We start from the raw sequence: 27,762 nt of genomic DNA, 5'->3' as shown, positions 1-27,762 counted from the left end.
GAGCGCTTACTGTGTGCAGAGCACTGTACTAAGCGCTTGGGAAGTCCAAGTTGGCAACATATAGAGACAGTCCCTACCCAACAGTGGGCTCACAGTCTAAAAGGGGGAGACAGAGAACAAAACCAAACATACTAACAAAATAAAATAAATAGGATATGTACAAGTAAAATAAACAAATAGAGTAATAAATATGTACAAACATATATACAGTGCAAAGCATTGTTCTAAGCGCTGGGGAGGTTCCCAGGTGATCAGATTGTCCCGCAGCGGGCTCACAGTCTTCATCCCCATTTGACAGATGAGGTGACAACATCTTACATGTTGCCAACTTGTACTTCCCAAGCGCTTAGTACAGTGCTCTGCACACAGTAAGCGCTCAATAAATACGACTGATGGTTGATGATGATGCTTACACTTCTAGGCATGTATACGTACATGTTTAGCAACGTCCTAATTTTTCCCCCACTTCGGCCACAACCTTGAGGGCTTATGAAGACTCCACTGGTGGTTCGGTAGGTGGAACTTAATAATAACAACAATAATTATGGGCATCTGTTAAGCCTTTACTACGTCCCAGGCACTGACTGTCTCTCTATGTTGCCAATTTGTACTTCCCAAGCGCTTAGTACAGTGTTCTGCACATAGTAAGCGCTCAATAAATACGATTGATGATGATGATGACGTACTAAACGCTGGGGTGGATTCAAAAGCGAATCGGGTTGAACCTGGTCCCTGTCCCAGGTGGGGCTCACGATCTCAATCCCCATTTTACGGATGAGGGAACTGAGGTACGAAGAAGTGAAGTGAGCCCGTGCTCTAGCAGCGTGGCTCAGTGGAAAGAGCCCGGGCTTTGGAGTCAGAGGTCATGGGTTCAAATTCCGGCTCCACCAATTGTCAGCTGTGGGACTTTAGGCAAGTTGCTTCACTTCTCCGGGCCTCAGTTCCCTCATCTGTAAAATGGGAATGAATCCTGTGAGACTCACATGGGATAACCTGATTACCTTGTACTCCCCTCAGTGCTTAGAACAGTGCTTTGCACATAGTAAGGGCTTAATAAATGCCATTATTATTATTATTAGACCACGCTGCTTCCCAGAGATGACTGGGTTAGGGAACTCCAAGACATCGGCAATTCTTTGGGTTTTTTGCCTTATTCAGCACTCTCTACAACACCAGCTGCATGGCATCTTACAGATTTCCATGTGCTGCCTCTAATTGGAGGTTTAGGGCTAATTGCTCTTATTTCAGAGCTTGATCAGTTATTTAGCTGCTACGGAACAGAATGTCAGTAACCACGTAGAAGCCTCCTCCACAGGAATGATTAACTACTTTACTTCACCATCACATATGGCTCCTTTGCAGGGGGCACAGTCTCTTGTCCCAGCTTCATGGAATAGTTTTTTTTTTACAGCATTTATTAAGCGCTTACTATGTGGAAAGCACTGTTCTAAGCACTGGGGGGGGGTTACAAGGTGATCAGGTTGTCCCACAAGGGGCTCACAGTCTTCATCCCCATTTTACAGATGAGGTAACTGAGGCACAGAGAAGTTAAGTCTTTTAGACTTTGAGCCCACTGTTGGGTAGGGACTGTCTCTATATGTTGCCAACTTGTACTTCCCAAGCGCTTAGTACAGTGCTCTGCACACAGTAAGCGCTCAATAAATACAACTGATTGACAGATTAAGTGACTTGCCCAAAGTCACCCAGCTGACAATTGGCAGAACAGCCATTTGAACCCATGACCCCTGACTCCCAATCCCGGGCTCTTTCCACTTAGCCACACTGCTTCTCTATCACTACAAATTTTCTGCTTTTTTTTTTCCTTGTCTTTGCATTGAGCGGTTGCTATGCAGAATCAATCGCTCAACTGTATTTATTGGGCATTTACTGTGTGCAGAGCACTGGGCTAAGCACTTGGGAGAGTGTAATAAAACGATATAATAGACCCATTCCCTGCCCACGATGAGCTTACAGCCTAGAGCGGGAGACAGACATTAATATAAATAAATACGGATGTGCACATAAGTGCTGTAGGGCTGGGAGGGGGAATGAATAAAGGGAGCAAGTCAGGGCGATGCAGAAGGGAGTGGAAGAAAAGGAAAAGAGGGTTCAGTCAGGGAAGGCCTCTTGGAGGAGACGGGCCTTCAATAAGGCTTTGAAGGGGGGTGGGAGGGCGGCAGTAATCATCGTCAGATGTGAAGAGGAAGAGAGCTCCAGGCCAGAGGCAGGACTTGGGCGAGAGGTCAGTGGTGAGATAGACGAGATCAATCAATCATTCAATCGTATTTATTGAGCGCTTACTGTGTGCAGAGCACTGGACTAAGCACTTGGGAAGTACAAGCTGCCAACATATAGAGATGGTCCCTACCCAACAGTGGGCTCACAGTCTAGAAGGGGGAGACAGAGAACAAAACCAAACATACTAACAAAATAAAATAAATGGAATAGATAGGTACCAGTAAAATAAATAAATAAATAGAGTAATAAATATGTACAAACATATATACATATATACAGGTGCTGTGGGGAAGGGAAGGAGGTAAGATGCGGGGGATGGAGAGGAGGATGAGGGGGAGAGGAGACGAGGGGGAGAGGAAGGAAGGGGCTCAAGGTACAGTAAATAAGCTGGTATTACAGGAGCGAAGTGGGCAGGCTAATAATAAAATAATAATTATGGAATTAAAAATTCCATAATAATTATGGAATTTGTTAAGCACTTACTACGTGCCAGGCACTGCACTAAGTGCTGGGGTGGATACAAGCAAGTCAAGTTGGACACTGTCCCCATCCCACATGGGGCTCACAGTCTCCATCTCCATTTTAAAGATGAGGCAACTGGGGCCAAGTGAAAAAAAAAAAATGATGGAATTTGTTAAGCTCTTATTACGTGCAAAGCACTGTTCTAAGCACTAGGGAGGATACAAGGTGATCAGGTTGTCCCACGTGGGGCTGACAACCTTAATCCCCATTTTCCAGATGAGGGAACCGAGGAACAGAGAAGTGAAGTGACTTAACCAAGGTCACACAGCTGACAAGCAAGGGAGGCGGGATTAGAACCCATGACCTCTGACTCCCAAGCCCGGGCTCTTTCCACTGAGCCACGCTGCTTCTCTAAGTGAAGTGACCCGCCATGGTCACAAAGCAGGCAAGTGGCAGAGCCGGAGATGGGAGCATACAGAGAGGAGGTGGGATGGGGGAAAGGTGATTGAGCGCTTTTAAGGCCCTGCTGAGAGCTCACCTCCTCCAGGAGGCCTTCCCAGACTGAGCCCCTTCCTTCCTCTCCCCCTCGTCCCCCTCTCCATCCCCCCCACCTTACCTCCTTCCCTTCCCCACAGCACCTGTATATATGTATATATGGTTGTACATATTTATTACTCTATTTATTTATTTATTTATTTTACTTGTACATTTCTATCCTATTTATTTTATTTTGTTGGTATGTTTGGTTTTGTTCTCTGTCTCCCCCTTTTAGACTGTGAGCCCACTGTTGGGTAGGGACTGTCTCTATGTGTTGCCAATTTGTACTTCCCAAGTGCTCAGTACAGTGCTCTGCACATAGTAAGCGCTCAATAAATATGATTGATTGATTGATTGATTTTAACGAACGCTTTAAAAAAAAAAGGGCTTTAAAAAAACGGAGGCTGTTCCTGGACTTCTTAGAGAAGCAGCGTGGCTCAGTGGAAAGAGCCCGGGCTTTGGAGTCAGAGGTCATGGGTTCAAATCCCGGCTCTGCCAATTGCCAGCTGTGTGACTTTGGGCAAATCACTTAACTTCTCTGGGCCTCGGTTACCTCATCTGTAAAATGGGGATTAGGACTCTGAGCCCTCCGTGGGACAACCTGATCACCTTGTAACCTCCCCAGCGCTTAGAACAGTGCTTTGCACATAGTAAGCGCTTAATAAATGCTATCATTATTATTATTATTATTTTGTATGATAAAGCAAGCTCCCTTTATAAATACCAATTGAGACTCCCCAAAGCTCTGGGAACTTTTGTTCTCCTCTACTCCTTGCTTATCAGATGTCTTCTGCCTTTCCCCGGTGAAGGGATCCCAATAATAATATAATAATAATGATGGCACTTATTAAGCGCTTACTATGTGCAAAGCACTGTTCTAAGCGCTGAGGAGGTTACAAGGTGATCAGGTTGTCCCACGGGGGGCTCACAGCCTTCATCCCCATTTTACAGATGAGATAACTGAGGCCCAGAGAAGTGAAGTGACTTTCCCAAAGTCACACAGCTGACAATGGGCAGAGCCAGGATTTGAACCCATGACCCCTGACTCCAAAGCCCGGGCTCTTTCCACTGAGCCGCGCTGAGTCTTAGCACAAATCTAATCCACATTTTGGAGAGGAAAAATGAGGCCCAGGCATTTGAAGTAACTGTCAAGTAGCTCGCTGAGCGAGAACCAGAACTCGGGGAATCCTGAGTGACAGATAATAATGATGATGATGGCATTTATTAAGCGCTTACTATGTGCAAAGCACTGTTCTAAGCGCTGGGGAGGTTACAAGGTGATCAAGACGGGGGGCTCACAGTCTAAATCCCCATTTTACAGATGAGGTAACTGAGGCACAGAGAAGTGACTTGCCCAAAGTCAAACAGGTGACAACTGGAGGAGTCGGAACTTGAACCCATAATAATAATAATGATGGCATTTATTAAGCGCTTACTATGTGCAAAGCACTGTTCTAAGCTCTGGGGAGGTTACAAGGCGATCAGGTGTTCCACGAGGAGCTCACAGTCTTAATCCCCACTTTACAGATGAGGTAACTGAGGCACAGAGAAGTGACTTGCCCAAAGTCAAACAGCTGACAACTGGAGGAGTCGGGATGTGAACCCATAATAATAATAACGATGGCATTTATTAAGCGCTTACTATGTGCAAAGCACTGTTCTAAGCGCTGGGGAGGTTACAAGGTGATCAGGTTGTCGCACGGGGGGGCTCACAGTCTAAATCCCCATTTTACAGATGAGGTAACTGAGGCACAGAGAAGTGACTTGCCCAAAGTCAAACAGGTGACAACTGAAGGAGTCAGAATTTGAACCCATAATAATAATAATGATGGCATTTATTAAGCGCTTACTATGTGCAAAGCACTGTTCTAAGCGCTGGGGAGGTTACAAGGTGATCAGGTTGTCCCACGGGGGGCTCACAGTCTTCATCCCCATTTTCCAGATGAGGTAACTGAGGCACAGAGAAGTGACTTGCCCAAAGTCAAACAGCTGACAATTGGAGGAGTAGGGATTTGAACCCATAATAATAATAATGATGGCATTTATTAAGCGCTTACTATGTGCAAAGCACTGTTCTAAGCGCTGGGGAGGTTACAAGGTGATCAAGTTGTCCCACGGGGTGCTCACAGTCTAAATCCCCACTTTACAGATGAGGTAACTGAGGCACAGAGAAGTGACTCACCCAAAGTCAAACAGCTGACAATTGGAGGAGTCGGGATATGAACCCATTATAATAATAATAATGATGGCATTTATTAAGCGCTTACTATGTGCAAAGCACTGTTCTAAGCACTGGGGAGATTACAAGGTGATCAGGTTGTCCCACGGGGGGCTCACGGTCTTAATCCCCACTTTACAGATGAGGTGACTGAGGCACAGAGAAGTGACTTGCCCAAAGTCAAACAGCTGTCAATTGGAGGATTCGGGATTTGAACCCATAATAATAATAATGATGGCATTTAATAAGCGCTTACTATGTGCAAAGCACTGTCCTAAGCGCTGGGGAGGTTACAAGGTGATCAGGTTGTCCCACGGGGGGCTCACAGTCTTAATCCCCACTTTACAGATGAGGTAACTGAGGCACAGAGAAGTGACTCGCCCAAAGTCAAACAGCTGACAATTGGAGGAGTCGGGATGTGAACCCATAATAATAATAATGGCATTTATTAAGCGCTTACTATGGGCAAAGCACTGTTCTAAGCGCTGGGGAGGTTACAAGGTGATCTAGTTGTCCCACGGGGGGCTCACAGTCTAAATCCCCATTTTACAGATGAGGTAACTGAGGCACAGAGAAGTGACTTGCCCAAAGTCAAACAGCTGACAATTGGAGGAGTTGGGATATGAACCCATAATAGTAATAATGATGGCATTTAATAAGCGCTTACTATGTGCAAAGCACTGTTCTAAGCGCTGGGGAGGTTACAAGGTGATCAAGACGGGGGGCTCACAGTCTAAATCCCCATTTTACAGATGAGGTAACTGAGGCACAGAGAAGTGACTCGCCCAAAGTCAAACAGCTGACAACTGGAGGAGTAGGGATTTGAACCCATAATAATAATGATGGCATTTATTAAGCGCTTACTATGGGCAAAGCGCTGTTCTAAGCGCTGGGGAGGTTACAAGGTGATCTAGTTGTCCCACGGGGGGCTCACAGTCTAAATCCCCATTTTACAGATGAGGTAACTGAGGCACAGAGAAGTGACTCGCCCAAAGTCAAACAGCTGGCAATTGGAGGAGTCGGGATCTGAACCCATGACCTCTGACTCCAAAGCCTGTGCTATTTCCACTGAGCCACGCTGCATTCATATCTAAGCAGCGTCCCGTTCACTCAGTCGGTGACAGGAACAGAGACGCCAGGAGTACAACGCTCGCTTGGGCGCATCTTTCATTCCCGCTTACCGGCCGCTGAGCCAGTCTACAATGGTTGTCGCTCTTCCAAACAGGAAGGTCCCACACTCACACACAACTGTTTTCCCACCGTTAGCTGTCGGGATCACAAAACTCTGAATAGGCTAATCCGCCTTCCTCTACAATGACAGGGAAGCAGCATGGCGCAACGGATACAGCACGGGCCCGGGAATCTGAAGGTCACGGGTTCTAATCCCCCCTGCTCCGCCACTTGCCTGCTGTGAGACCTCGGGCAAGTCACTTTACTTCTCTGTGCCTCAGTTACCTCATCTGGAAAATGGGGATTGAGACTGTGAACCCCACAGGGCCCGTGTCTGACCCTGATTTGCTTGTATCCTCTCTAATAACAATAATAATGGCATTTATTAAGCGCTTACTATGTGCAAAGCACTGCTCTAAGCGCTGAGGAGGTTACAAGGTGATCGGGTTGTCCCACGAGGGGCTCACAGTCTTAATCCCCATTTTACAGATGAGGTAACTGAGGCACAGGGAAGTGAAGTGACTTGTCCAAAGTCACACAGCTGACAGTTGGCGGAGCCGGAATTTGAACCCATGACCTCTAGCTCCAAAGCCCGGGCTCTTTCCACTGAGCCACGCTGCTTCTCTAATAATAATGGTATTTGTTAAGCGCTTACTATGTGCAAAGCACTGTTCTAAGCGCTGGGGAGTTTACAAGGTGATCAGGTCATCCCACCGGGGAGGGGGCTCACAGTTTTAATCCCCATTTTACAGATGAGGTAACTGAGGCCCAGAAGATAAGTGACTTGCCCAAAGTCACACAGCTGACAATTAGCACTTAGGGCAGTGCCTGGCACATAGTAAGCGCATAAATACTGCGCTTAAATATTAATATAAATATAATTAATATAATATAATAAATATTATTATTGACAATTTTCAGACGCCTCGATAAATTTATTTACGCTTTACTTACCGCTAAAATGTCTGCCTCCACAGGTAAGAGGTTGAAGAACGCAAACAGCTGAACTGTCAAAATTGTGTAGATCTGGGTCGCTGACAACATTAACATCCCAATGGACAACAACATCTTTAATTAATCATCTGTTTAAAAAAAAAAAAGAATATCAGTTAGACCCAGTTACTGATAGACATCTTCTTTTCCTAATCAACTAATCGTATTTATTGAGTGCTTATGCAGCATTTACTCTACCAGATTCATCCATGATAGAGAAAGAAGTTTCCGGTACTGCTTTTTAAAAAATAACATTTCAGGAGACCAAATTCTACTTTCAAAGACAACTTATCAATTTGACTTGTTTATACCTGTAAAAGTTGGAATATGACAGTAAGGACAGAGAAAAATGTGACTGGTTCATGTTTGATTTCTAAGAAGCGATATTTTATAAACATTTTACTGACTCTCAAAAATACCCCTGACAATTATTAAATAAAACACCACACCTCCCAGATTGGATCATTTAAAGCACTGAATGGCACACCCATATTAACCACAGAAGCAGCGTGGCTTACTGAAAAGAACACGGGTTTGGGAGTCAGAGGATGTGGGTTCTAATCCCAGCACCGCCACTTGTCTGCTGTGTGACCTCGGGCAAGCCACTTAACCTCTCTGTGCCTCAGTTACCTCATCTGTAAAATGAGGATTAAGACCGTGAGGCCCATGTGGGACAACCTGATTATCCTGTATTTCCCCCAGGGCTTAGAACAGTGCTTGGCACATAGCAAGTGCTTAACATGTACAATAATAATTATTATTATTAGTGATACCATTACTGTAAAACCCAGGCCTCTTGATTGTATCCTGTTTTATGCTCTTCAAATGGACTATGCCAGCAACATTGTTGAGCGCGTAGTGTGTGCAAAGCACTATACTAAGCTCTTGGGAGAGTACAATATTGCGGAGCTGGTAGACACGTTCCTTGCCCAAAATCATCATCATCATCATCATCATCAATCGTATTTATTGAGCGCTTACTATGTGCAGAGCACTTACGGTCTAGAGTGGGGAGACCGACATAAATATAAATAATTTATAGATATATATACCTAAGTGCAATGCCCTGAGACTGAGCAAAGCTCATCAAAGACCTCTTTAAAACCAAGTGTGAAGGGCTCCACTCCATCCTGATCTGCCTCAATATCTCAGCTACTTTGACAATGGGTACATATCTAGAATTCTATTTATTTATATTGATGTTATTGATGCCTGTTAACTTGTTTTGATGTCTGTCTCCCCCCTTCTAGACTGTAAGCCTGTTGCGGGCAGGGATTGTCTCTCTTTAATCAATCAATCAATCGTATTTATTGATATGTTGCCAATTTGTACTTCCCAAGTTCTTAGTACAGTGCTCTGCACATAGTAAGCGCTCAATAAATACGATTGATGATGATGATTTATTGAGCGCTTACTGTGTGCACAGCACTGTACTAAGCGCTTGGGAAGTACAAGTTGGCAACATAGAGAGACAGTCCCTACCCAACAGTGGGTTCACAGTCTAAAAGGGGGAGACAGAGAACAAAACCAAACATATTAACAAAATAAAATAAGTAGAATAGATATGTACAAGTAAAATAAATAAATAAATTTTATTGCTGAATTGTACTTTCCAAGCGCTTAGTACAGTTCTCTGCACACGATAAATACGACTGAATGAATGAATGAGCCACTCTCACTTCCAAGAAACCCGATCTGCCTAACCTGATTCTCCTCTTACTTCTTTGATCACCCTGATTCTCCTCTTACTTCTTTGATCACCCCTTAATAATAATCATGGTGGTGTGTATATATACACCACCATAATTATGTGTGTATATAGTGAGAGATATATACACACCATAATTATATATATATATATATGTGCATATATAATTATATACATATAATTATATATACATATTACCTTGTATTTCCCCCAGGGCTTAGAACAGTGTTTGGCACATAGTAAGTGCTTAACAAGTACAATAATTATTATTATTATTATTAGTGATACCATTACTGTAAAACCCAGGCCTCTTGATTGTGTCCTGTTTTATGCTCTTCAACTGTACTCCCCAATTTGTACTTCCCAAGCGCTTAGTACAGTGCTCTGCACATAGTAAGCACTCAATAAATACGATTGATGATGACGTACTATGCCAGCAACATTGCTGATAATGTTATAATATATATAATTATATATATATATATATATATAAATACATAGTACATGTCAAGCCCTGTTCTAAGCACTGGGGTAGATACAAGATATTCCGATTGGACACAATCCCTGCCCCATATGGGGCTCACGCTCCTTCTCAATTCCACCCTGGCTTCAACTACCATCTCTACACGGATGATTCCCAAATCTATATCTCCAGCCCTGAGCTCTCTACCCCCCTGCAGTCTCACATTTCCTCCTGCCTTCAAGGGCATCTCGACTTGGATGTCCTGGTGACGCCTCAAACTTACCATGTCCCAAATAAAATTCCTTATCTTCCCACCCAAACCCTGTCCTCCCCCTGACTTTCCCATCACTGTAGACACCACCATCCTTCCTGTCTCACGAGCCCATAACCTTGGCGCTATCCTTGAGTCCTTTCCCTCCTTCAGCCAAAATACTCGATCTTATTCTTGACTCCATAGCCAATATGTCACTAAGTCCTGTAGGTTCAATCTTCACAACATCACTACAATCTGCCCTGTCTTCTCCATCCAAACTGCTACGACACAAATCCAAGTACTAATCCTATCCCACCTTGATTACTCTAACAGCCTCCCCTTTAACCTCCTGGCCTCCTGTCTCTCCCCACTCCAATCCACATTTCACTCTACTGCCCGGATCATTTTTCTACAAAAACCATCAGTCCGTGTTTCCCCACTCTTCCAAAAACTTACAGGGGTTGCCCATCCACCTCCGCGTCCAACAGAAACTCCTTACCATTCTTATGAGAAGTGGCGTGGTTTAGGGCATAGACCGTGGCCCTGAGAGTCACATGGACTCCACCACATGTCTGCTGAGTAACCTTGGGCAAGTCACTTCATTTCTCTGGGCCTCAATTACCTCATCTGGAAAGTTGGGATTAAGACTGTGAAGCAGCGTGGCTCGGTGGACAGAGCCCAGACTTTGGAGTCAGAAGTCATGGGTTTAAATCCCGGCTCTGCCACTTGTCAGCTGTGTGACTTTGGGCAAGTCACTTCACCTCTCTGGGCCTCAGTTCCCTCATCTGTAAAATGGGGATTAAGACTGTGAACCCCCACCCCGGGACAACCTGATCACCTTGTAACCTCCCCGGTGCTTAGAACAGTGCTTGGCACAGAATAAGTGCTTAATAAATGCCATCATTATTACTATTATTATTACATGGGACAGGGACTGTGTCCAAGCTGATTAACTGTAACTACCCCAGAGCTTAGAACAGTGTCACATAGTAAGCACTTAACAAGTACCACACTAATATTAATAACGATACCATCAGCATTAAAGCACTCAATCGCCTCCTCCTACCTTAGCTCGCTGCTCTCCTACTACAAACCCGGCCAACCTACTCACCGTACCTAAGGGATGTCTATCTCACCACTGATCTTAAACACCCTCCCTCTTTATATCTGACAATCACTCTCCTCACCCTCGAAACCTTACTGAAGGCACTTCTCCAAGAAGCTTTCCCCACCTAAGCCCCCATTTCCTCTTCTCCCACGCCCTTCTGTACTCACCCCTCCCTCAGCCCCACAGCATTTACGTACATAGCCATCATTTATTCACTTCTATTAATGTCCGCCTCCCCCTCTAGTCCATAATAATAATAATAAGAATGGCATTTGTTAAGCGCTTACTATGTGCCGAGCACTGTTCTACTGTTCTAAGGTAGATACAAGGTGCTCTAGTCCATAATAATAATAATAATAATTATGGCATTTGTTAAGCGCTTACTATGTGCCGAGCACTGTTCTACTGTTCTAAGGTAGATACAAGGGGATCAGGTTGTCCCACTTGGGGCTCACAGTCTTAATCCCCATTTTACAGAGGAGGTAACGGGCACAGAGAAGTCAAGTGACTTGTCCAAAGTCACACAGATGATCAGTGGCGGTGCAGGATTCGGACCCACGATCTCTGACTCCCAAGCCCGGGCTCTTTCCACTAAGCCACGCTGCTTCTCTGTAAGCCACGCCGCCTACGTTTGTTGCGAATGCGTCTGCCGACTCTGTTTCATTGTACTCTCCCAAGCGCTTAGTACGGTGCTCTGCACACATTCATTCATTCATTCGATCATATTGATGGAGAGCTTACTGTTGTGCAAAGCACTGTACTAAGTGCTTGGGAGAGTACAGAACAACAGACTCCTTCCAGGCTCCCCCTTCTAGACTGTGAGCCCGTTGTTGGGTAGGGACCGTCTCTATATGTTGCCAACTTGTACTTCCCAAGCGCTTAGTACAGTGCTCTGCACACAGTAAGCGCTCAATAAATACGATTGATTGAATGAATGGACACAATCCCACAACGAGACCCCCCTTTTCCTCTGCTCCTCCTCCCTTTGCTCTAGCCCCCTTTCCACCCCAAAGCACTTGTGTACATATGTACATATTTATTCTATTTATTTTATTAATGTGTATATATCTATAATTCTATTTATTTTGATGCTATTGATGCATGTCTGCTTGTTTTGTTTTGTTGTCTGTCTCCCTCTTCTAGGCCATGAGCCCATTAAGCGCTTAGTACAGTGCTCTGCACGCAGTAAGCGCTCAACAAATACGATTGAATGAATGGTTGGTTAGAGATTGTCTCTATCTGTTGCCGAATTGTCTGTCTCCCTCTTCTAGACCATGAGCCCATTAAGCGCTTAGTACAGTGCTCTGCACGCGGTAAGCGCTCAACAAATACGATTGAATGAATTGTTGGTTAGAGATTGTCTCTATCTGTTGCCGAATTGTCTGTCTCCCTCTTCTAGACCATGAGCCCATTAAGCGCTTAGTACAGTGCTCTGCACGCAGTAAGCGCTCAACAAATACGACTGAATGAATTGTTGGTTAGAGACTGTCTCTATCTGTTGCCGAATTGTTCGTTCCGAGTGCTTAGTACACTGTTCTGCACACAGTAAGCGCTCAATAAGTACGACTGATTGAATGAATGAGAGGGAAGAAACAGTAAGCGCTCAATAAGTGCGACTGATTGATTGATTGGCTGTTCTGCCTCGGGTCCTCTTACCGTGGCCATTCCCTGGGGCTCTTCTATGCTCAAAACTCCCTCTTTTGGGAAGCTCATCCGCTCGTATTTCTTCAACTGCCACGGCTATTCAGGTGATTCCCAAATCTACCTTTCTAGCCCTGACCTCATTCATTCCTTCAATCGTATTTATTGAGCGCTTACTGCGTGCAGAGCACTGTACTAAGCGCTTGGGAAGTACAAGTTGGCAACATATAGAGACGGTCCCTACCCAACAGTGGGCTCACGTCCCCAACCTACAATCCCAAGCTCCTCTTGCCTGCAGGACACCTCCAGTTGGATGCCCCGCTGTTGGGTAGGGACCGTCTCTCTATGTTACCAACTTGTACTTCCCAAGCGCTTAGTACAGTGCTCTGCAGACAGTAAGCGCTCAATAAGTACAATTGAATGAATGAATGCCCCCGCCGGCACGTCAAACGCAGAGAGTCGACTATTCATTTTCCATTCCAAACCCACTCCTCCTCCTAACTTTCTCGTCTCCACCAATAACACCGTCATCTTCCCCGTCCCAGACGACCGCTTCGACCAACCGATCGATGGCATTGACTGAGCGCTTATTGGGTGCAGAGCACTGTACTAAGCGGTTCACCCAGATTGAGCCCCCTTTTCCTCTTCTCCTCCCCATCCTCTTCTCCTCCCCCTTCTAGACTGTGAGCCCACTGTTGGGTAGGGACTGTATATGTTGCCAACTTATACTTCCCAAGCCCTTAGTACAGTGCTCTGCACACAGTAAATGCTCAATAAATACGATTGATTGATTGATCCCACATGCCCTACCACCTTCCCCTCCCCACAGCACCTGTATATATTTGTACAGATTTATTCCTCTATTTCACTTGTACATATTTACTACTCTATTTTGGTAATGATGTGCGTATAGCTATAATTCTATTTATTCTGACAGTTTTGACACCTCTCTACATGTTTTGTTGTCTGTCTCCCCCTTCTAGGCTGTGAGCCTGTTGTTGGGTAGGGACCGTCTCTACATAATAATGATGGCATTTATTAAGCGCTTAATAATAATAACAATGATGGCATTTATTAAGCGCTTACTATGTACAAACCACTGTTCTAAGCACGGGGGAGGTTACAAGGTGATCAGGTTGTCCCACGGGGGGCTCACAAACTTCATCCCCATTTTAAAGATGAGGTAACTGAGGTCCAGAGAAGTGAAGTGACTTGCCCAAAGTCACACAGCTGACAATTGGCGGAGCCAGGATTTGAACCCATGACCTCTGACTCCAAAGCCCGGGCTCTTTCCACTGACCCACGCTGCTTCTCAAAGCAAAGCACAGTTCTAAGCGCTGGAGCACGGTTCTAAGTGCTGGATGTTGCCAACTTGTACTTCCCAAGCGCTTAGTACATTTCACTCATTCATTCAGTCGTATTTATTGAGTGCTTACTGTGTACAGAGCATTATACTAAGCGCTTGGGATGTACAAGTTGGCAACATATAGAGACGGTTCCTACCGAACAACGGGCTCGCAGTCTGACACATTCCCCACCCCCAGAACACTTCTGTAATTCAATTCAATCGTATTTATTGAGCACTTACTGTGTGCAGAGCACTGTACTAAGTGCTTGGAAACTACAATTAAGTAATGTTATACTCTGTTGCCTCGCCCTACCGTAATATATTGTAATGCCTGTCTCCCATGCTAGATTGTAAACTCCGTGACGGCAGGGACTGTGCTTACCTAACCGTTTTTTATTTGGTATTTCTTAAGTGCTTACCAAATGTCAAGCACTGTTCTGAGTGCTGGGGTAGATACAAGATAATCAGGACCAGCTAGCTCTCTTCCTCCCTTCAAGGCCCTACTGAGAGCTCACCTCCTCCAGGAAGCCTTCCCACACTGAGCCCCTTCCTTCCTCTCCCCCTCGTCCCCCTCTCCATCCCCCCGTCTTACCTCCTTCCCTTCCCCACAGCACCTGTATATATGTATATATGTTTGTACATATTTATTACTCTATTGATTTATTTATTTATCTTACTTGTACATATCTATTCTATTTATTTTATTTTGTTAGTATGTTTGGTTTTGTTCTCTGTCTCCCCCTTTTAGACTGTGAGCCCACTGTTGGGTCTGGACTGTCTCTATATGTTGCCAACTTGTACTTCCCAAGCGCTTAGTACAGTGCTCTGCACACAGTAAGCGCTCAATAAATACGATTGATGATGATGATGATATGTTGCCAACTTGTACTTCCCAAGTGCTTAATACAGTGCTCTGCACACAGTAAGTGCTCAATAAATACGATTGATTGATTGACCCCCACAGGGCTCTCAGTATAAGTAGGAGAGAGAACAGGTATTGAATCCCCATTGGACAGTTGAGAAAACTGAGGCACAGGGAAGTTAAATGACTTGCCCACGGTCATACAGGGGGCACATGGCAGAGTTAAGATTAGAACCCAAATCCTCTGATTCCCAGGCCCGTGCTTTTTCCAATAGACCATACTGCTTCCCACTTTATGGTAATCTCCATATATTTGTATCTCCAAATCTCCAATCCAAGGGATACAATCTCCATTTGTATCTCCATGTATTTGGTAATCTCCAAAGCACTTAATATAGTGCTCTGCACACAGTAAGCGCTCAATAAATACGACTGAATAAATGAATGAACAAACAATACAACAGAGCCGGTAGACACGCTCCCTGCCCACAACGAGCTTACCATCTACAGAGACGTTCATTCAATCGTATTTATTGAGCGCTTACTGTGTGCCAGCACAAGAGGAGCCATGTTTCCCTAAGCTAGGGGATCTGGAGAGCATTACTGTTGTTGTTGTTATTATTATTATTATTATATTTAAGTGCCTACTGTACGTCAAGCACTTTTCTAAGTGCTGGGGTAGGTAAAAGATTAATGAGGTCAGACACAGTCCCTGCCCCACATGGGACTCACGGTCTAAGTAGGAGGGGGATCAGGTGTGACATTCCCATTTTGCAGTTGAGAAAACTGAAAACAGAGAAGTTAAGTGCTTTGCCCAAGGTCAAGCAGCTGGCAAAGTCAGGTCCCCAGGATGATTCTATTTATTCTGTTAATGATGTGCACACAGCTATAATTCTATTTGTTCTGACGATTTTAATAATAATAATAATAATAATGATGGCATCTTACCCCCATCTTACCTCCTTCCCTTCCCCACAGCACCTGTATATATGTATATATGTTTGTACATATTTATTTCTCTATTTATTTATTTTACTTGTACATATCTATTCTATTTATTTTACTTTGTTAGTATGTTTGGTTTTGTTCTCTGTCTCCCCCTTTTAGACTGTGAGCCCAGTGTCGGATAGGGACTGTCTCTATATGTTGCCAACTTGTACTTCCCAAGCACATAGTACAGTGCTCTGCACACAGTAAGCACTCAATACGATTGATTGATTGATTGATTGATTAAGCGATTTTGACACCTGTCTACATGATTTGTTTTGTTGTCTGTCTTCCCCTTCTAGACTGTGAGCCCGCTGTTGGGCAGGGACCGTCTCTATAAGTTGCCGACTTGTACTTCCCAAGTGCTTAGTATAGTGTTCTGCACACAGTAAGTGCTCAATAAATACGATTGAATGAATGAAGACTGTACTAAGCACTTAAAGACAGACATTAAAGTAAGCAAATAATTGACATCTCAGTGTCACCCGACCCTTCGCTGTCTTTCAACTTTCAGATTCATTCTATCGCCAAATCCTGCAGCTTCTTCGGATGCAGCACATCCTACACCTTCCTCCCCGTTTGAACAATTACTGCCTGAGACATTCATTCATTTAACTGTCTTTATTGAGCGCTTCCTGTGTGCAGGGCACTGTGCTAAGCGCTGGAGAGACTACGACAAGAAACAGACACAATTCCCTGCCCGCCATGAGCTTACAGTCTACAGTTGTTCTGCGATCGTTGCTCCGCAGATGCTACAATGCCACAAGTGGCTTTTGTTTTAGCTTACAGAAACATCTTTTAGACTGTGAGCCCACTGTTGGGTAGGGACTGTCTCTATATGTTGCCAGCTGTACTTCCCAAGCGCTTAGTACAGTGCTCTGCACACAGTAAGCGCTCAATAAATACGATGGATGATGATGATGATTCAATCCGAATTAAAGGAAAAACACTTCTTCACCCAGCATCAGATACGGGGTGAGCTGTGCAATGAGAATTTTCCTTAACAACTGGCTCTTCTGCAACCTAAGGGAAAGCATGGACACAACAGGTCACTACCAAAGCAAGCCAAAAATGTATTAATAAATGGACAAATAAATGGTACAAATTAAGTAGCTATACCGGCAATGGTATTTATCATCATCATCTGTGGTATTTATTGAACGCTTATTGTGTACAGAGCAATTAGTTCATTTATGATGGCATTTGTTAAGCACTTATCATGTGTCCAATACTAAGTGCCGGGGTTGATACAAGCTTAACAAGTTGAACACAGTCCCCGCCCCAAGTGGGGCTCACGGTCTTAATCCCCGTTTTACAGAGGAGAGAACTGAGGCCCGGAGAAGTGAAGTGACTTGCCCAAGGTCACCAAGCAGATAAGTGGTGGGGCCAGGATTGGAACCCAGGTCCTTCCGATTCCCAGGCCCCTGCTAGACCATGCTGCATCATCTTCTGGACTGTGAGCCCACTGTTGGGTAGGGACCGTCTCTATATGTTGCCAACTTGTACTTCCCAAGCGCTTAGTACAGTGCTCTGCACACAGTAAGCGCTCAATAAATACGATTGATTGACTGATACTGAGCACTCGAGAGAGTACAACACAACAGAGTTTAGTAGACACATTCCCATATATATATAAAAAAAAAAGTACTAAGGCTGGCTAATAGGATAACCGGATCAGGAAGGCAAGAAGGTGAGGATTCATCAGGGAATGTCTTCTGGAGGAGGTGGATTTCTATTATTAATCATCATCATCATCAATTGTATTTATTGAGCGCTTACTGTGTGCAGAGCACTGTACTAAGCGCTTGGGAAGTGCAAATTGGCAACATATGGAGACAGTCCCTACCCAACAGTGGGCTCACAGTCTAAAAGACTAATAATACTAACAATAATAATGGCATTTGTTAAGCAGTTACTCTGTGCGAAGCTTACTATTATTATTACTACTTACTACTACTATTCTGTTAAAGATGTGCACACAGCTATAATTCTATTTGTTCTGACTATTTTAATAATAATAATAATGATGAAGGCATTTATTAAGCGATTCTGACACCTGTCTACGGGATTTGTTTTGTTGTCTGTCTTCCCCTTCTAGGCTGTGAGCCCGTTGTTGGGCAGGGACCGTCTCTATAAGTTCCCGACTGGATACAAGGTGATCAGGTTGTCCCCCGAGAGGCTCACAGTTTTAATCCCTATTTTCCAGATGTGGTCACTGAGGCCCAGAGAAGTGAAGTGACTTGCTCAAGGTCACACAGCTGACAAATGGCAGAGATGGGATTAGAACCCAAGACCCCTGACTCTCAAGCCCGGGCTCTTTCCACCGAGCCCCGCTGCTTCTCTTAATAGGTGAGGAGGCAAAATGGTTCGCCCTATAAATCAGTCAAACATATTGAGCACTTGGGAGAGTACAATAGAAGCAGCGGGGCTCAGTGGAAAGAGCCCGGGCTTTGGAGTCAGAGGTCATGGGTTCAAATCCCATCTCTGCCACTCGTCAGCTGGGTGACTCTGGGCAAGTCACTTCACTTCTCCGTGCCTCAGTTGCCTCATCTGGAAAATGGGGATTGAGACTGTGAGCCCCATGGGGGACAGGGACTGCGTCCAATCCAATTTACCTGTATCCACCCCAGCGCTTAGTACAGTGCCTGGCACACAGAGAAAAAAGAGGATTAGGGCAGTGTAGCTCATTCAGCTTGGCAGGGAACATGTCTACCAACTCTGTTGTATTCTACTCTCCTAAGTGCTTAGTACAGTGCTTAGTACACGCAGATAAGCAGCATGGCTCAGTGGAAAGAGCCCGGGCTTTGGAGTCAGAGGTCGTGGGTTCGAATCCTGCCTCCGCCACAAGTCTGCTGTGTGACCTTGGGCAAGTCACTTAACTTCTCTGAGCCTCAGTTACCTCATCTGGAAAATGGGGATGAAGACTGTGAGCCCCACATGGGACAACCTCATTACCTTGTTTCCCCTCTCCAGCGCTTAGAACAGTGCTTTGCACATAGTAAGTGCTTAACAAATGCCATCATCATCATTATTATTATTATTACTACAGTGCTCTGCACATAGACTGTGAGCCCACTGTTGGGTAGGGACTGTCTCTATATGTTGCCAACTTGTACTTCCCAAGCGCTTAGTACAGTGCTCTGCACACAGTAAGCGCTCAATAAATATGATTGATTGATTGATTGATAGTAAGCACTCAATAAATACCACTGATTGATTGGGCCAGAAGGATACTGAAGCAGCACAGCCCAGTGGATTCCAATGTTGGGTAGGGACCGTCTCTATATGTTGCCAACTTGTACTTCCCAAGCGCTTAGTACAGTGCTCTGCACACAGTAAGTGCTCAATAAATACTATTGATGATGATGATGATGATGATGATGATGGATAGAGCATGGGCCTGAGAGTCAGAAGGTCCTGGGTTCTAGTCTAGATTATTATTATACAGTAGTCGGTAGACACGATTCCTGCCATCAAGTAGTAGTAAAGTATTTATTAATAATAATAATAATGGTATTTCTTAAGTGCTTACTATGTGCCAAGCACTGTTCTAAGTGCTGGGGGGATACAAGGTGATCAGGTTGTCCCAAGTGGGGCTCACAGTCTTAATCCCCATTTTACAGATGAGGGAACTGAGGCACAGAGAAGTGAAGTGACTTGCCCAAAGTCACGCAGCCGATAAGTGCTGGAGGCAGGATTAGAACCCATGCCCTCTGACTCTCTAGGAGCTTTATTAAGCTCCTACTGTGGGCAAAACAGTGCTAAGCACTGGGAGAGAACATACATATGAGAACAGAGAAGCAGCGTGGCTCAGCAGAAAGAGCCCGGGCTTTGGAGTCGGACGTTGTGGGTTCAAATCCCGGCTCCGCCACTTGCCAACTGTGTGACTTTGGGCAAGTCACTTCACTTCTCTGTTCCTCAGTTACCTCATCTGTAAAATGGGGATAAGGACTGTGAGCCCCATGTGGGACAAACTGATCACCTTGTAACCTCCCCAGTGCTTAGAACAGTGCTTTGCACATAGTAAGTGCTTAATAAATGCCATCATCATTATTATTATTATTATTATTATAATTAGATACAGTCCCTGAATGAATAAAGGAGGCACAGAGAGGGAAAAATGACTTGTCAGGGATTTAACATGTGTAATTTTGAACGCCAGCCTTCTGAATGTACCAAATACTTAAGTGAGTGAGCGTGAAAGTACAGGTTTGAGTGATGTTAGCGAAGGAAGTTGCAAGTGTTTAAAAGTAACAAGAGTATGGTAATTACACAAAGTAAAGTGTTCCTCAAGTACATAATCTATACACTTCTGGAAAAGATATTATTTGCTTACCCTCCTCATTGTTAGTAGAAAGTGAATTGGGTGGTTGAAGCCTGACTGTGGTATTTGTTAAACGTTTCCTATTTGCCAGGCACTGTACTAAGCTCTAGGGTAGAAACAAGCAAATCGGGTTGGACCCAGTTCCTGTCCCAAATGGGGCTCACAGTCTTAATCCCCATTTTACAGACGAGGGAACTGAGGCTCAGAGAAGTTAATACTTACCCAAGGTCACATGGCAGACACGTGGTGGACCCGGGACTTGAACCCAGGACCTTCTGACTCCGAGACCCGTGCTCTAGCCTCTGGGCCAGGCTGCTTCAGTGACCTTCTGGCCCAATCAATCAGTGGTATCTATTGAGCGCTTACTGTGTGCACAGCACTTGGGAGAGTACAATGCAACAGCGCGGGTGACGTCCCGGCTCCACCACTTGTCAGCTGTGTGACTTTGGGCAAGTCACTTCAGACTGTGAGCCCACTCTTCTAGCCTGTGAGCCCACTGTTGGGTAGGGACTGTCTCTATATGTTGCCAACTTGTACTTCCCAAGCGCTTAGTACAGTGCTCTGCACACAGTAAGCGCTCAATAAATACGACTGATTGATTCTCTGGGCCTCAGTTCCCTAATCTGTAAAATGGGGATTAAGACTGTGAGCCCCCCGTGGGACAACCTGATCACCTTGTAACCCCCCCAATCAATCAATCAATCGTATTTATTGAGCGCTTACTGTGTGCAGAGCACTGTACTAGGAGCTTGGGAAGTCCAAGTTGGCAACATATAGAGACAGTCCCTACCCAACAGTGGGCTCACAGTCTAGAAGGGGGAGACAGAGAACAAAACCAAACATATTAACAAAATGAAATAAATAGAATAGATATGTACAAGTAAAATAAATAAATAAATAGAGTAATAGAGTAATTAGAGTAATCCCCAAACACACATACGACCACAAGCCCATGTACACACATCCAGACACACCCCAAAATCACCCGCCCATGTACACAAACCCAATCACACCCAAAAATCACCCGCCCACGTACACCTCCCCAAACACACAATCACCAGCCCACGTACATTCATTCACTCATTCATTCAATCGCATTTACTGAGCGCTTACTGTGTGCAGAGCACTGGACTAAGCGCTTGGGAAGTCCAAGCTGGCAACACATAGGGACGGTCCCTACCCAACAGCGGGCTCACAGTCTAGAAGGGGGAGACAGACGGCAAAACAAAACATATTAACAAAATCAAATAAATAGAATAAATATGTACAAATGAAATAGAGTAACAAATACGTACAAACATATGTACATATATACGTACACAAACACGCCATCACGAGCCCGCATACACATATCCATATACACACATATACACACATCCAAACGCACCCCAAAATCACATGTCCACATACACAAGATCAGGTGCCCACATGCAAACCCTCACACACCCCCCGCCCCCAAATACACACAGATGAGAAAAGTGTATATTTTCCAAAGTAAAATCCGAGGCCCGCCCTCCTACTGCCACATAAAAACGTTTTACGCCTCATCCTTTGAAACACAGCGCTTAGAACAGTGGTTTGCACATAGTAAGCACTTAACAAATACCAACATTATTATTATTATTATTATTATGTTCCCCGCCAAGTTGAATGAGCTACACACCATCCTAATCCCCTTTGATCTCTTGGTTGCCTTTAGCATTGTTGACCTCACCCTTCCCAAGAAACTTGGTTTCGCCAACTCAGTACCCCCTGAGTATGACACACAGTTGTGTTACTGCAAAACCCCGCTGAGAAAAATTTGGGTTCTAGTATTCCCCCGTTTCGACACTCCGAGCCATTTCTTAAAATACCATGGTGTGCTGTACCACAACGGACTCCGTTGTTGGAAGACTGTCCCCTACTTCCCTAACAACATTTTGGCCAAACCACACAAGTGAAAACATGCTTTTTGTCGTTGTTGTTGTTTCTGTTTCTTATATGTGGCTCAGTGGAAAGAGCCCGGGCTTTGGAGTCAGAGGTCGGGGGTTCAAATCCCGGCTCCACCACTTGTGTGACTTTGGGCAAGCCACTTCACTTCTCTGTGCCTCCGTTCCCTCACCTGGAAAATGGGGATTAAGACTGTGAGAGCCCAGTGGGGTAACCTGATCACCTTGTAACCTCCCCAGTGCTTAGAACAGTGCTTTGCACATAGTAAGCGCTTAATAAATGCCATCATTATTATTATTATTATAGTGTCTGTCAAATGCTTACTACACGTCAAGCCCCGTTCTAAGCGCTGGGGTAGATATTAATCAGGTTGGACACAATCCCAGCCCCACTGGGGCTCACAGTCTGAGTAGGAGGGAGAACAGGTATTGAATCCCCATTTTACAGATGAACAAACTGCCTTCCCTAGGGTCACACGGCAGCCAAATGGTACAGCCGGGATTAGAACCCAGGTCCATACTCTTTCCACCAGGCTAAACTGCTTCATGCACTGTGACGGAAATGTGTGTTTTCTCTTAGTTCTCTTACCACCCCTCTGCTCTCTCCTCCTCAGTTTCCTTTATTGACTCTTCTCATCTATCCACGTCATTTCAAGTGATCCACTGATCTACATGGACTATTATTATTATTATTATTATTATTATTATTCCCCAATCTACCTCACCAGTCGTCGTTTCTTGTCTGTCTTCCGATCTCCCATTTCCTCCTACCTCCAGGACATCACTACTCATAAATGATTCCATGGAGCCTTTTTTTTTTCCTTTTATTTAATGGTATTTGTTAAGTGCTTACTATGCACCAGGCACTGTACTGAGCACTGGGGTAGACATAAGGTTGGACGCAGTTCACGTCTCACGTGGGGCTCGCAATCTTTAGTCCTCATTTTACAGATGAGGCAACTGAGGCACAGAGAAGTTCCGTGACATGCCCGAGATCACAAAGCAGACAAGTGCCGGGGCCGGGATCAGAGTGCGAGTCCTCTGATTCCCAGGGCCGTGCTCTGCTCTTTTAGACTGTGAGCCCACTGTTGGGTAGGGACTGTCTCTATATGTTGCCAACTTGTACTTCCCAAGCGCTTAGTACAGTGCTCTGCACATAGTAAGCGCTCAATAAATACGACTGATTGATTGATTGATTTCCACCAGGCAGCGCTGCCTATTTGTACCTCGCTCTAACAGTGCTTCACACATACTAAGCGCTTAATACCATCATTATTATTACCTCTCTTGTTTCTGACCCACCAGAGATACCCTTCCTCTCTTCTGCATCACCCTGAATCACTCCCTTTATTCATCCGTCTCTACATCAATCAATCGTATTTATTGAGCGCTTACTGTGTGCAGAGCACTGTACTAAGCACTTGGGAAGTACAAGTTGGCAACATATAGAGACAATCCCTACCCAACAATGGGCTCACAGTCTAGAAGTCTATATGTTGCTATTTGTACCTCCCAAGTGCTTAGTACAGTGCTCTGCACACAGTAAGTGCTCAATAAATACGATTTATTTTATTTTGTTAGTATGTTTGGTTTTGTTCTCTGTCTCCCCCTTTTAGACTGTGAGCCCACTGTTGGGTAGGGACTGTCTCTATGTGTTGCCGACTTGTACTTCCCAAGCGCTTAGTACAGTGCTCTACACACAGCGCTCAATAAATACGATTGAATGAATGAATGAATCAATCAATCAATCAATCAATCAATCGTATTTATTGAGCGCTTACTATGTGCAGAGCACTGTACTAAGCGCTTGGGAAGTACAAATTGGCATCACATAGAGACAGTCCCTACCCGATAGTGGGCTCACAGTCTAAAAGGGGGAGACAGAGAACAGAACCAAACATACCAACAAAATAAAATAAGTAGGATAGAAATGTACAAGTAAAATAAATAAATAAATAAATAAACAGAGTAATAAATATGTACAACCATATATACATATATACAGGTGCTGTGGGGAGGGGAAGGCGGTAAGGCGGGGGGATGGAGAGGGGGACGAGGGGGAGAGGAAAGAAGGGGCTCAATCTGGGAAGGCCTCCTGGAGGAGGTGAGCTCTCAGCACTGAATCCCCTCTCCCAGCCCCACAGCACTTATGTACATATTTGTCATTTATTTTATATAGTCTGTCGTTCATTAAATCATATTTATTGAGCACTTACTGTGTGCAAAGCGCTGTATTCATTCAGTCAATCAATCGTATTTACTGAGCGCTTACTGTGCACAGAGGACTGTACTAAGCACTTGGAAAGTACAATTCAGCAATAAAGAGAGACAACCCCTGCCCACACCGGGCTTAAAGTCTTCTAGACTGTGAGCCCACTGTTGGGTAGGGACTGTCTCTACATGTTGCCAACTTGTACTTCCCAAGCACTTAGTGCAGTGCTCTGCACACAGTAAGCGCTCAATAAATACGATTGATTGATTAAAAAGCTTAGGAGAGTGCAATGTAATGGACACATTCCCTGCCCACAGTGAGTCTACTGTCCCCCCCGCCCCCAGACTGTAAGGTCGTGTGGGCATGGAATGTGTCTGTTATACTGGTCTATTATACTCTCCCAAGCGCTTAGTCCAGCGCTCTGCACACAGGGACCACTCAATAAATTCATTCATTCAGTGGTATTTATTGAGCACTTACTGTGTGCAGAGCGCTGTACTAAGCGCTTGGGAAGTACAAGTTGGCAACATATAGGGACTGTCCCTACCCAACAGGGGGCTCACAGTCTAGAAATGGCACTCAATAAACGCCATCATCATTATTATTATTATTCTAGAGACGGTCCCTACCCAACAACGGGCTCACAGTGTAGAAGGGGGAGACAGACAACTAAACAAAACATGTGGACAGGTGTCCAAATCATCAGAACAAACAGAATTAAAGCTCTATGGCACAATAAATCAATCAATCGTATTTACTGAGCACTTACTGTGTGCAGAGCACTGTACTAAGCGCTTGGGAAGTACAAGTTGGCAACATATAGGGACTGTCCCTAACCAGCAGTGGGCTCACTGTCTAGAAACGGCACTCAATAAACGCCACCATTATTATTATTATTATTCTAGAGACGGTCCCTACCCAACAACGGGCTCACAGTCTAGAAGAGGGAGACAGACAACAAAACAAAACATGTGGACAGGTGTCCAAATCGTCAGAACAAATAGAATTAAAGCTAGATGGCACTTTAATAAATGCCATTATTAAATAATATTATCTAATAATTATTATTAATTATATTATTATTAAATTATTAATTATTAATAAATAACTATTATTTGACGTTATTATTTAATAATATTATTTAAATATTATTATTTGATAATTATTACATATTAGATATTAATTAAATTTAAATATTAAATATGGTTATTTAATAATATTAAATAATGCCATTATATATAATATGTTATTATATAATAATATAATATATTATATATATAATAATTTATTATTATAATTATTATTATTATTATTATAGAGTAGTGATCGACTGACCCCAAGGCCCCTGCGCTCTCCCCTAGGCCACGCTGCCTAGCCGTATCTCGCTCCTTTCTGACCCACTTCATCTCAGCCGTGCCAAGCGCGGGCAAGAAGAAGGAGGGGATTATCGTTCCTTCATCTCCATGGAGTTGGCATCTATGCCCTTAATCCCGTTTTTTGTGAGAAAAGTTTGCAAAGGGGACCGACATTTTTAAATGTGTCCCGTGGCCAAGATAAGTACACTGAAATTGATTTTTCAATGCAAAGCACAACTTCATAAATTATAAGAGATGGGGAAGCAGCGTGGCTCAGTGGAAACAGCCCGGGCTTTGGAGTCAGAGGGCATGGGTTCGAATCCCGGCTCCGCCACCTGTCCGCTGGGTGACTTTGGGCAATGATAATAATAATGATGGTATTTGTTAAGCGCTTACTATGTGCAAAGCACTGTTCTAAGCGCTGGGGAAGTTACAAGGTGATCAGGTTGTCCCATGGGGGGCTCACAGTTTTAATCCCCATTTTACAGATGAGGTAACTGAGGCTCAGAGAAGTGAAGTGACTTGCCCAAGGTCACATAGCAGACGTGGTGGAGCCGGGATTCGAACCCATGACCTCTGACTCCAAAGCCCGGGCTCTTTCCAATGAGCCACGCTGCTTCTCACAAGTCAAGTCACTTCAGTCACTACCCAACAGCGGGCTCACAGTCTAGAAGCCTGTACACAGTAGAGTACTGTACACAGTAAGCGCTCAATAAATACGACTGATTGATTGATTGATTGATAGAAGCCCCATGTGGGACAGGGACTGTGTCCGACGTGATTAACTTGTATCTAGAGGGGCCGGGCGGAGGGTGGCCTCGTCTTCCGAGAAGCAGCGTGGCTCAGTGGAAAGAGCCCAGCGCTTAGAACAGTGCTTTGCACATAGTAAGCGCTTAATAAATGCCATTATAAAGAGCCCAGGCTTTGGAGTCAAAGGTCATGGGTTCAAATCCCGGCTCCTCCAACTGTCAGCTGGGTGATTTTGGGCAAGTCACTTCACTTCTCTGGGCCTCAGTTCCCTCATCTGTAAAATGGGGATTAAAGACTGTGAGCCCCATGTGGGACAACCTGATCACCTTGTAACTTCCCCAGTGCTTAGAAGAGTGCTTTGCACATGGTAAGCGCTTAATAAATGCCATTATTATTATTATTATTATTATTATTATTATTATTATTCTCTGGGCCTCAGTCCCCTCATCTGTAAAATGGGGATGAAGACTGTGAGCCCACCGTGACACAACCTGATCACCTTGTAACCTCACCTGCGCTTACAACAGTGCTTCACACGTAGAAAGCATTTAATAAATGTCATCATTATGAATCAGTTTGATACTAGTGGCCAAGTTTGCCTTCATCCTGAATATTTTCTTCCATACACTGGTACTCTGGCATTCCCAATAGTAACTGGAAAAGGAAAACGGGGAGGAAAAAAAAACTTGGACTACCAATTTGGTAAATTATGAATCAGTTTGATACTAGTGGCCAAGTCTGCCTTCATCCTGAATATTTTCTTCTATACGCTGGTACTCTGGCATTCCCAATAGTAACTGGAAAAGGAAAACGGGGAGGAAAAAAAAACTTGGACTACCAATTTGGTAAATTATGAATCAGTTTGATACTAGTGGCCAAATTTGCCTTCATCCTGAATATTTTCTTCTATACGCTGGTACTCTGGCATTCCCAATAGTAACTGGAAAAGGAAAACGGGGAGGAAAAAAAACTTGGACTACCAATTTGGTAAATTATGAATCAGTTTGATACTAGTGGCCAAGTTTGCCTTCATCCTGAATATTTTCTTCTATACGCTGGTACTCTGGCATTCCCAATAGTAACTGGAAAAGGAAAACGGGGAGAAAAAAAAACTTGGACTACCAATTTGGTAAATTATGAATCAGTTTGATACTAGTGGCCAAGTTTGCCTTCATCCTGAATATTTTCTTCTATTCGCTGTACTC

General features: G+C 44.3%; 1 protein-coding gene across 1 annotated transcript in view; it reads right to left on the bottom strand.

Annotated features, from left to right (window-relative positions):
- Positions 1 to 27,762, bottom strand: part of RNF13 (ring finger protein 13) — a 370,693-nt gene that overhangs the window by 322,630 nt on the left and 20,301 nt on the right. The window contains exon 2 of the mRNA XM_038750328.1: positions 7,580 to 7,707. Within this exon, the coding sequence (XP_038606256.1) occupies positions 7,580 to 7,693 (114 nt within the window). The 5' untranslated portion in view covers positions 7,694 to 7,707. The remainder of the gene's footprint in view (positions 1 to 7,579; positions 7,708 to 27,762) is intronic.

This window comes from Tachyglossus aculeatus, chromosome 1 (genome assembly GCF_015852505.1).
Source record: "Tachyglossus aculeatus isolate mTacAcu1 chromosome 1, mTacAcu1.pri, whole genome shotgun sequence".
Taxonomy (NCBI): Eukaryota; Metazoa; Chordata; class Mammalia; order Monotremata; family Tachyglossidae; genus Tachyglossus; species Tachyglossus aculeatus.
This window is presented reverse-complemented; position numbering and strand designations above follow the sequence as displayed.